The sequence below is a fragment of the Sitophilus oryzae genome, unplaced genomic scaffold (genome assembly GCF_002938485.1).
Source record: "Sitophilus oryzae breed Bouriz unplaced genomic scaffold, Soryzae_2.0 scaffold_111_pilon_pilon, whole genome shotgun sequence".
In the NCBI taxonomy this organism is placed as follows: domain Eukaryota; kingdom Metazoa; phylum Arthropoda; class Insecta; order Coleoptera; family Curculionidae; genus Sitophilus; species Sitophilus oryzae.
The window spans coordinates 9,620,855-9,633,201 of record NW_022145749.1 but is presented as its reverse complement, the minus strand read 5'-3'; the positions used below and the strand labels follow the sequence as shown (position 1 = coordinate 9,633,201).

The 12,347-nt window shown below is 35.3% G+C and overlaps 1 protein-coding gene across 17 annotated transcripts in view; it reads right to left on the bottom strand.

Annotated features, from left to right (window-relative positions):
- Positions 1-356: 356 nt before the first annotated feature.
- The window catches only part of LOC115885660, an 86,565-nt gene continuing 74,574 nt past the window's right edge, over positions 357-12,347 (bottom strand). For 16 of the 17 annotated variants that reach the window (XM_030904664.1, XM_030904710.1, XM_030904674.1 and 13 more), the window contains 2 exons: positions 6,531-7,016; positions 357-1,698 (listed from right to left, as the gene is read on the bottom strand). In XM_030904664.1, the coding sequence (XP_030760524.1) occupies positions 1,378-1,698; positions 6,531-7,016 (807 nt within the window). In that variant the 3' untranslated portion in view covers positions 357-1,377. The remainder of the gene's footprint in view (positions 1,699-6,530; positions 7,017-12,347) is intronic. The other variant, XM_030904744.1, reaches the window with a different exon arrangement.

Here is a 12,347-nt window from a genome sequence, read left to right as displayed (position 1 = left end):
TGCTTTACGTATACGTGTCAGCAGCGGCCGACTCGGCCGTAGGCCGTTTTTCTCTAATAAACAGAAATGAACTGAACGGTTACATACACGTTCAGGCTCCGAAGTTTGCGATGGCCAAATTCGAGCAGGGTATGACTTCGCTCAGATCAGGCCAACAGCCTGCATAGTCGGCTGTAAGTCCCCACACACAAAACTGGTTTGTGTGAAAAAACTGAGCGTCTGTGATGGCCTTTACTCTGAAAGGTCTGCTGTGAAGGAGCCAGGAGTTAAGTTTGGAGAAATATCTCTAGATATAGAGAAAATAAAAGCTATTTTAGAAAAAGGAGTATTTTTTTTGCAAAAAATAACGATTTGACAAAAACAGAAATTATTTATAGAATTTAATAAAAAATATAAGTAGTTTTCTAGTGTAGAGAACATTTTACATCTGTAAAAACATAAATATAAACTTTCACACATAACGAAATTAAACTGTTAACATCAAATATGCTTATAAATGGTAAGTATATGAATAAAAAAATAGAATTCATATAATATGAAAATAAGGTTTGAATCCAGAACATTTGAATAATCTTTCCAGAGAGAATATGTATTAATTTGACAACATACCTTAATAAGATATTAGATATTAAGACTATAGATATTATTGGAAGAACAACTTTTTCAGAACATAATTAAGAAACTAAGGACCCTATTATAACAATTAAAAATATATACATATATACATCAGAGAGTAAGGACTATAGGTATTAGTATAATTTTTAATATTATTGATCAAAGCTGAATATTACATTTCATTTCTCTTAATATTGTAGTCTAAATCCTGTTTAACAATGCATCAATTTGGGTTTCAGAAGTTGTTGTCATTTTACACGAACAATATCGGTTAAACATCTATTTGTTTAAAGTTAACATCACAGTTTAAATCACTAAACCTTAGAATTTATTAAAACAAAATATTAAGAAAATGTCTTTCAAAAAGTATGAAGTTTGTTCAACGGTTCAACAAGAAAAAGGATGGTTTCAAGAGAAAACATCCAAAAATTTGAGCAAAAATATGAAAAACTACTGACAAATATGTAATTACGTTTGAATTAAAATTACAGACAACCGAAACTGTAAATAATGTAATACACCAGAAAATTATCATCGTATTATCTCTTTGAGCAGTATTTATATACTTTTTGTGGTTATACTATAAATCAAAATCATTTAAAACAAAACACACATAGTTTACATTTTCTGTCATCTTTTGGCTGTCTTCTGTTGAGCTTTTCCTTCTGTTGAACTTTTTGTCTCTTATTAGACAGACTTAAACGTACTCTGTATTATGCTGTCTTAATATACTTAATACCGAAAAAATATCACTACTTAAGCCTACAAATTTGTAGATGTTCCCGCACAAGGTAAACTTAAACCTCCGTTAATAATAACTGAATTCTCAAGTAGTGCGTCACATTTTGCTGTAGATAAAATGTCCTCTATGGCTTTCTTCGCAAGCAACTGCTGACCAGGTCGTAATTCTCGATATTTTCTGGCCCAAGATTGAGCCAACACATATGCTTCATCCTCAATGGTCGAATCCTCGATGGTTGAATCTTCTTTCTTGATGGTCGTTTTTAATTTTTTCGATAGGCAATTTTCCTCACTGAGTTGCTCAGAAGCTGGTCTTTTTTTAGGTAATGCGGTATCAGTTTTCTAAAATAAAGGTAATGTTACAGTTATGTGCATAATTACAGTTATGTGTCAAAATTTTGGATACACAAAGGAAAATACTTAAGTTTCTAAGAAATTTTATTTCTAGCAAACCTCTCCCTTTATCAGATAGAGGTAAGAACATTAAGAAGTCTCATTTACCAAAATACATAAAAAAGTTGCTACATATTAAAAGTGAATGTTAATTTAAAGTCTCGCCTATTAAAAATCATCATGATCATGAGTTGTAATACACTCATTTGTGCGACAGCCTGAGGAAGATACTCTTTTTCTTTCTCTTGATGATTCCATATATAAAAGAAACATCAGAAAAGATCAGGGAATAGACAAATAATATAATAATAAGCTTTAAGTTTTTAAGTTTGAAACTACTCTAAGAACCGTCTTAACAAAAAGAAGACCGTACACATTGATACAAGTGAAAGGCTACATTTATCAGGTATCCTGTGAATGCGGTGAGTCGTATACTGGGAAGATATTAAAGATTAAACACAATACGTCCTCTAAATGTAAGACTTAATCACCACAGAAATCATACGAAAAAAGGTGAAACAATGAAGTTATCAGGTATTAAAGACAATGTGCGGTCCAAGGCAGCACAACATAAAGTGATTGAAACCCGGGTTGTACCCAAGGAACCTCATTCGAAAAAGCGTAAATTTAAAAAAGCCGTTTTATATCAAACTACAGTAACATCTTTTGAAATCCAAGTGTGGCAATAAGTAAGTTATACCGTATGTTCGAATCAAAAAAAGATTGGAAGAAAGTTGGCTTGAAAATTATATTCTCCATACTAAGGGCTGCCAAATGTTAGTTTTGGGTCGAGATTGCCGTATGTAAGAAGAGTACGATACGTTTATAATGCACTGAACAAAGAGAGAACAGTAAAAACGTTGCCAAACGTATGAAATAAACAGAGAATCGGTGCACACTCCTAAGAGACGGGGATACAGCAGACTCATCGCGGTCGATCGGTCAACCCAATCACTACTCAAAATTCTATATAGAGAAGGGTGTATATGATGCGTTCAGCTTTACGATTTAATTACGTCTCGTTATACTTTATTTGTTTATTTATTAACGAGTCCTTGTAATTTTCCCTATAGCTTGTAAATTTTTAAGTGCGAGTTAGAAACACTTGCATTTTTGGTAAAAATAAGTGGTATTGAGCTGATGGTGTTCGACAGTGGTCGCCCTATTAGAAATCTGAATTCAAAAATCGATGCCTCGAAATCTTTTAGAAATAATTATAGATTCTTTTCGAAAAGTTCCTTAATATTTCTGCTATATTTCCTTCGCAGACAGATTTATGTGAAAAACTTTACAAATAAAAAAGTTACACGATTGCTGAAAATTGCTATATGCACTAAAAGCAAATGGACGTTATTTTTTAATCGTTTGAATGAAAAAAAAATAAGCCTATCGATTTTTTCTCATTTAAACATCTTTTAAAAGATCTGAACTTCAAAATAAAAAAAAAGTTTCAATATCTAAATTGGTTTTTGAGTTGTCGCGTGTTATGTGTGTTAAACAGTAGAGTTTTTAAATTATTGCGATTACTGACGCTTTCTCGTTATAAAAAATATGGATACACTAACGATATCCTTATAATTCCATTTCAGATGCTCAGAAACATATCTAATGATTTTATCCAGTTAGCTTTTCGAAAAAAAAGTTTTTTAAAAATGAGCGGTTTGCGATCGTGATTTTACTTTACTTGATAGGGAAAGGCGTACCGGAGAAATGCGGCAACCAAACAAAAACAAATACAACAGCACAATGTCGCATTTCTCTCACTCCGACTTAGTAAGATCCCTAAGCGATTTACTTCCACACATGTAAATACCGACCCAAAAGTAAGAGTTGACAGCACGGTATAATTTTACACATAAAATGACACCAGTCTTCATTTCATAACCATCGCTGACGCCCTTTTTTTATCATATTGTATAGAGCCAATTAATATTCGAAATTTTTTAGTATCACTACTGATCTATTGTCTATCACATTCACAGAAATGACTAGTGGTCGGTGAAATGTGATAAACTGCTAACTCCATCATTCCTAATTTTACAGGAGAGTAAAAAAAAACCGGTACAAAAAAATATGTACACATGTAGGAAGTATATTCATGCGTTAATACGATAAAGAGATAAGAATATTATTTGTTGGGAAACAATAAAACTGAATATTTTGTGTTGCTTTATTTTTTTCAGACAAAATAGGGAGATAGCAGATATTCGTCTTGCAGAAATAGGAAATAAAAAAATATTTCTGGAGATAACAACCTTTATTGTTTGAATTATTGAAAATCGAATTGAATATTACCCAAACATATTTAGAAATAAACAATTAAATTTAAAAAAATATGATATTCATATAATAATATGATATTCGTATATTTATATCGTCGGTTAATTTTTAACTCTATGATCGTCGGTCTAGAAGCAGAAGACACAAGTCTAAAAACGAATAAAATTTTAATGTATTTTTAATAAACTAAAATAGCGCCATTAGGGACTAATAATGAAGATGAAAATAATTTAAAAATTAAGCTTATAATTCTTAGAAGATATGGTAGATTTTTCCTGTATAAAGCTCTGTATTCTGGAAGAAATCTAGTCAAATGATATAAATAAATCTGAATTTAAATAATTGGACTTGCATGTATTGCGTGTATTTTGCATGTTTTTTATACCGACGGTATAAACAACACGTAATAATATTGATTTATATAGTTTTCCAAAACAAAATTATGTCACACATATTTATGTGTAAGGTAAATTATCATAAAATTCGTGATAATCTACTGGAAGTGTAAGTTTTATTTGCTGCAAATCTTCATATTTACGTTTCTTGATCGAAACTCTGTTTTCATGAAGAAGTTGTAGTTTGTCCCATAGTTTATTAGTTATAATGGCCTTTCGTTGGGGTACGCTAAAGTCTACTTTGGCCCAGTCGCGGTCCAGAGCGTATACTTTTATAAGCCATAACATCACCGACCTTTCTGAAGAATGAGTGGTCCAAATAAGTTACATCATATGGCTGAGGATTCCTTCGAGCACTTCTACAAATCTTTATGTAGTCTGCAGGTACATTGATCACTTCTTACGTCAACACCTTTCTATAGTAGACTGCATACTATCGGCCTTCATTTGGGTGTGACCCACTTCTAAATAATTCTAAACTATTGTAATATTTTGTAATAATAGCTAAATTCAAAAGTGCGTTTACAGTCATCACTGTATATAATTAATTTTTTATTGATATTACTATCATCGTTTTCAATGCTAGGTAATTTCTTCTATTAAAAATAAACCCAAATAGAAGCAAATTCTTCCGCATTTACAGCCCCCTCTACCTCATTCCACAAAAAACAATAACCATCATTATTAATTATACCGGGTGCGTCTGAAAAGTGGCTCACCTCCTATAACTTTTTTATTTTTTCATATAAAAAAAACAAGATTTGGTATGTTAGTAAGTATATGACATAAATTAGGATTGATTGACGTATTCATTTGTTTTTGGTCACTTCCTGTTTCACCGGAAATGACTACCAACTTTTGATTTTTAAATGGCACCCTCGGTACTTTTTTACTTTATTCGATAGACAATGACATTCTGAATAGAACGACATATCATATACCAACTTTTGACAATCTCGCTTAATAAAAAATCGTCTTTTAAAATTCAATCTAGAGTGCCGTGACTATGTTAAAATCACTAATTCTTAATCAAGGAGCCTTGGAAAAATAGATTTGATCGTCTAATGTTTTTAGTGTCTTGTCCTGGCCAGTTAGAAAATCCTCAAATCGTATTTTTAATCTTATATCTCATTTTTTTCAAATGGAACTAGTGTGGCTCATTAGCATAATTGAAAAAAGCAATTTTTACGAATAATTTGATACCACACACCTGGTATTTCGAGTCAAATTTTCGTTACGAACCGCAAGTTATAATTTCAAATTAACCATATGCGAAAATGTCAAAAGCTGACATATGATATGTCATTCTATTCAGAGTGTTATTTTCTACGGAATAAAGTAAAAAATTACCGAGAGTGTCATTTAAAAATCAAAAGTTGTAGTCATTTCCGGTGAAACAGGAAGTGACCGAAAACAATTGAATATGTCAATCAATCCTAATTTATGTCATATACTAACATACCAAATCTCGTTTCTTTATCTGAAAAAATAAAAAAGTTATAGGGGGTGAGCCACTTTTGAGACACACCCGGTATTATAAAAACATATGTTGTAGACTTTTTCAGCTTTTTGGCAGTTTCGCGCGATAATATAGCGTAGAAACTTGTGATTTGGGAGCCATAAGAATTACTTGCATATCTGCCGTGAAAACAAAATTACTTCTTGTTTGTCTTTGTCTTTCTCTAACCTTGCCTCTTCTTTTCTAAATATATGGGATTCATAATATTCTTCTGTTACTGTTTCTGCTTTATATCCGGCACATTTCTCACATTCATCTTTTTCAGGTCTAACAAAGCAATGTTCCTCAAGAAGTGCGGCGTTAAAATTTGTTCTTGAAAGAGGTTGAATGTTGTGCGATTTCCACCAATTTGTTACATAAAAATTATAAACTGATTGTTTTGATGGCCATTCCGGCAAGAGGTACTTTTTGTGCGAAGATGATTGGCAGTAATGAGAATCCATTACCGGAAGCGAATCTAAAAATTCATTTAATTGGAACCTTAACTTTAATTAACTTGGAACTTTGCCAATTTTAAAACTGTTTTTCCAATTGAGAACTGTCATCCTTCCGATACCCAACGTATTCAAAAACATTGTTTTGCATACCCGCACATTATCATCCTCAACTCTTAAGTGGTAACTCAGAGATTGGGATCTTCTAGATTGGTTTTCGATTTTTCTATGCCGATGTCGTTGGGTTGGTACAAGAATTACTGTATTGTTGATATACACTCTCTTTTCATCCCAGGTTAGCTGTGCCCAGAAGTGATCGAATAGTTTTTTCCTGTCATTTTCTGATATTGTTGCACATTTCATTACACCCTTTTCTTTTTTCTGGCACGTACATCTTTCTTTCATTTTTCGAGGCTCTTTGGGCTTCTCATAACTCCACTTATTATTATCTGTGAGTTTTATGCGACCAAGGTAAGATTGGCCTTTTTCACGTCGAATTTTGTTTTTTACCGCCAACCAATCCGATTTATCACTCTGAGGCCGCTTTCTGCAAATTTTACTTTTTTCTGGCATAATCGGAGGAAGCACAATATCCGAATCGGACGAAGACGTTTCTGAATAAGGTACCAGTGACAGCACCTGGAAAGATGTAAAGAAGATCTTATGTACAGTATTGAGCTCTATGTACAATAAGGCTTAAGATTATTAACTTTTTATTTTGCAGATTTCTTTTCCAGTAGCAAAAAATCGACTTTTTTGAAGAAGCTTAAGATGATTTTATTTCATTAAAAATTTAGTCAAAAAATTAAAATGATCTAAATATTTCCTATTATTTACAAAAAAGCAACAGAAATTTAGCTCCTCCGAGAAGATACATAAGCTTGAGATACTATAAAAACTAATTTTAAATAACAAATATCATGTTTGCAACCTATATACCGTATGATCGAAAAAAAAACGGCGTCCAGTTGGGTGGGAAATGACGATCGATGGCATTTCCCATATAAATTTACATACAAAATGACTGCGATCTTCATTTCATAGCCGTCGCTGACGCCGTTTTTTTCTGATCATACGGTATTATATTTAGTAAATACCTCAGTAAATACATACTGTTACGAAAAACTTCCAGCAATATTGGCATAGAACCTTTGAATAAGAAGACTAAGGAAGGAGCATATCAAAAATCTTAGGTACACCGCGATGGGCCTCAAATATGGCCGACTTAAATTCCGGTTTATCAGTATTTTCTAATTTTATTTAAAAAATGTAAAACTATGATGTAGGGTAGGCGTGGGGTAGACTCAATAATTTGTTATTTTATTTTACGTTGTGAATAAATGTTGGTAGTTATTAAAATTGTTAAAAAATATATAATTCTAATAAAAATAGATAAGTTATAATAAGTATTTATTAACACAAACATCCGATACGCTACTGAAGCAGGTAAGTCAAATAGGTAACGTATAAATAGGTAACGTATCAAATAGTCAAAAAAACGTATCAATAGTCAGGTAACGTATCAAAACTCTTTGACATCTGATCTTTGACAAGTAGTAAATAAAAGCTAAAATGCAAGAAAATATATAATTTAAGTGAATTTCATAAATGATCGGTTTACTACACGTATGTATATTATATAGTCACTTACTAGCGAAAAATTGTTCCATTATTTCACTCAATTTTTGCCGAGATCTACCGCACGCTACACAACCAACTATTTTAGTCTTTTTCGATAAATCGCGATAATGTCACTGTTAATTTAAGTTCTGCCACAATTTCCATCTAGATTTACTACCTTTATACAACTATCAGTAGTAGAATAAATAATAAATAACATAAAATAAGCTCCGTAAAGACTGACAAATCCACAAAATTTCAAATCAAATTCAAATGTGTCAAATGAATCGACAAACAGAACTGTCAAGGATCCCCACCCTAGAGAGCTTTTTCCGCCCACCATGCATGAATACATGGATAGCATTATGCTCCTTCCTTAGTCTTCTTATTCAAAACATAGAACAGTAAATAAAACACAAAGAATTAATGTACGTCTACTGGATATGGAATATTGGAGTATCTATTATTAATTTACTCCAAAACATAATATTTAAATAAACAGCAATATACCGGGTGCGTCTCAAGTGGCTCACCCCTATAACTTTTTTATTTTTTCACATAAAAAACCAGATTTGGTATGCTAGTATATGACATAAATTAGGATTGATTGACGAATTCAATTGTTTTTGGTCGCTTCCTGTTTCACCGGAAATGACTACACTTTTGATTTTTAAACGACACCCTTGGTTTTTTTTAACTTTATTCGATAGAAAATGACATTCTGAATAGAATGACATGTCATATGTCAACTTTTGACATTCTCGCTTAATAAAAAATTATATTTTAAAATTCAATATAAAGTGCCACGGCTATGTTAAAAACAATTCTTAATCAAGGAACCTTAGAAAGGAAAAATAGATTTGATCGTCTAATGTTTTTAGTGTCTTGTCCTGGCAGTTAGAAAATCCTCAAATCGTATTTTTAATCATATCTCAATTTTTTAAAATGGAACGAGGGTGGTTTGGAAAAAGCATTTTTTAAGAATATGTAATTTGATACCACACACTTGGTATTTCGATTCAAATTTTCTCTACAAACCGCAAGGTATAATTTCAAATAAATTATATGCAAAAATGTCAAAATTGACATATGATATGTCATTCTATCCAGAATGTCATTTTCTATCGAATAAAGTAAAAAAATACCAAGAGTGCCATTTAAAAATAAAAAGTTGTAGTAATTTCCGGTGAAACAGGAAGTGACTAAAACAAGTGAATAAGTCACTCAATCCTAATTTATGTCATATACTAAAATACTAAATCGGGGTAGGCCATTTTTGAGACACACCTGGTATTTTATAGATACTTTTTAGAGATTTTTTTTCATACACGCGCTAGTAGTGATGGGTATTACGATTCTTTTTAGTGAATCGAATCACACGATTCAATTTCTCATAATGAATCGACTCCTATAATTCGTTCATTTGAACGAACCACATGCACAATTTACGTTTCATAAAAACAAGATCGTAACTGGCACTACCGGCGATAATTTGGTAGGACAATTACTTATGGGGCCAGAAAAATAAATATACAGTTTTTTCATTTGTTTTTCAACACTTTATGACACTGGCGTAATTGGATTGATTATTTTACCAATAACATTAATTATTATCAATCCAATTTATATATACTGTTTATTAAAGACTTCTTAATATCAATTTAATATTTTTAGAACAATATTGTAATTCCGATTTAATGATCATTATAAATACTCGTAGTATATAATACCGCTACGATGGCGGGGCCAGGTCAAAGGGATGCGTGGCTAGATAGAGGACTAGCCATTACTGGTCTCAACCTTGGGGCATCAGGGGGCACCCCATTGTATTTACCCCTTACTTCTACATGCGGGGCTCTGTAGAAGTGGACTGACTATCCCTAGCGACTCGTGGGAACACTATGAGATCAAACTATCATAAAAACACCACCGGTGAAGCTGTGGGGAAACCCCCTAGTAACACTGGGAACATTATGAACGAAAGTTCCAAGGGACCAATCCCAAAGGGAACTACAGGAGGGGCGGCTGACACTTGTGCGAGGCCAGCCTCCACAAGTGGTACACAAGCTATCACCTCTTCTAGTAAGGTTCGGGAGTCCACCTCTAGACCTAACAAGCGACACCAGTTACCGTTCCGTCTACCAGGCTTGGGTCAACCAGGCGGGTTAGACGATCCGCTGAGAGTAGGTCTTAGCGGAGCACAAGTACGGAGATACCTCCGGCTGCTCCACGAAGGACTTGCTCCGGAGGAAGCAAAAGCCAAAACTCTCCTTGAAAAAGGAACCAAGAAACAACCTGGCGCATCTCCACCAAAGGGCAAGAGAGGGAGCGAAAACCTCTCCCCTTTGCTCCGTCAAGGAGAGAAAAAAGCCAGGATGGAAAGCCGTCCCACACCGAGAGGCAAGCAGGGACGTATCACTAGCTATGCCGCTATTGCTGGACAAGTGAAAATTGCGGTGCTTCCAAAGGAATATCCTGAGGTTGTACTGACTACCGAGCAGCAAACGGCTCTAGAAGAGGCGATACTGGACGAAGTAGTAGCGAGCGGATTGCGACGCAACGATCCACAAAGTGTGGGTCAGCTGCGCTTTGCGGGGATACACTTTAGGGTGGGCATGATCCTCATAGATTGTGCATCTGAAAAATCGGCGGATTGGTTGGTGGAAACGGCACCTAAGCTTAAAAATTGGCAGGGGCCGGGACTGGTTGCAATGAGGGGAGAAAACATCCCTAAAGGGACAACCATCACGGTCTTTCTGCCAAGAAGCAAGGGGAAAGACACCGCCTACCTGCTAGACCTTATCCAAGCTCAGAACGAGAATGTGAGTACATCGAGCTGGCGAGTCCTCAACTCGAAGGAGGAGGGCCATGGTCAGGTCCTCACAATAGGAATTGACCTCAAATCCAAGGAGGCAATAGAGAAAGAAGGATATAACCTCTATTATAGATTCGGGACGGTACCGGTATCAGGTCCAAGAAAAGAACAAGCTAAAGAGGGGGAGAAAATGGAGACAAATACTCCAGCCTCCAACTCACAAGTACCTCAGCCGGAGACAAGCTCCTCGACTGTGAAGGACACGGTTGGCGTAACTCCAGCCGTGAAAGGGTGTATATCCTCGGAGGAGGTTGATGACCACTCCACGGAGGAGGAACATCTGTTGCCAGGGGGGGATGGGAAATACCCTGTCCTCCCTACAACAGGGGGACCCTTACCTACCCCAGAAACCTGATGCATGGGATATCCCAAATAAACCTGCACCATGCAAAAGGGTCTTCTGCCACAATCACAAGACTCTTTGAGAAAAACCAATATGTAATGGTACTAGCCCAGGAACCCTGGGTGTACCAGGGACAAATTAAAGGGTTGTCTGGAAAAAATTCCAGTGTAATATATGATAACAGGCAGGAACTTCCCCGAGCCTGTATTCTTATAAGAAACAACATTAACTACACATGTGTTTCAGAATTTACAACCCGGGATCTTGTTCCAATCATGGTTCAACTTAATATCGAGGGTTGTAGCAAAAATATCGTGATTGCCTCTGCATACTTTCCGGGTGATGGGCAGACACCGCCTCCGGAAATAGAGGAGCTCGTGCGATTCTGCAGCCAACGGCGACTACCTCTGCTATTGGGATGTGACTCCAATACGCACAATGAGGTATGGGGAAGCACTAATACTAACACTAGAGGTGAGTGTTTACTAGAATTCCTCTTAGCATACAATGTTGAAGTTCTCAATATAGGGAACACCCCCACGTTTGTGACAAAAACGCGGGCGGAAGTATTAAATTTAACAATCGGGAGTGCTAGTGTAACTAGTTACGTGAAAGATTGGAGGGTTTCAACGGAACCTTCCCTATCAGATCACAGAATCATCGAGTTCAAATTAGGAGGAATCATACTCCAAACTGAAATTCGAAGGAATCCAAGAAAAACCGATTGGGAACTATACCACACCAATCTCGTAAACAACCTGGACCAAATAGATGCAGGTAGGGCTAGGAACCACCTGTATCTAGAATGGTACGCAAAGGAAGTCAGTGGTGCAATATTGGATGCATATGAATCTAGTTGCCCCACAGTAAGGGCATACAAAAAGTAACAACAAGCCCTGGTGGAACAAAAAGCTGGCCAATCTTAGATCGGAGGTCCGACGACTCTTCAACAGAGCCAAACCCAGCGGCGAATGGCATCTCTACGCCGAGAAATTAACTGAGTATAATAAGGAGATTAGAAGGGCAAAGCGGTCTGACTTCAGACTTTTGCGAAAACATCACTTTAACTACTTATGCAGCTAGGCTACACAAAGCTATGGCCAAGAGTGGACCCATCCCCAACATGGCACTT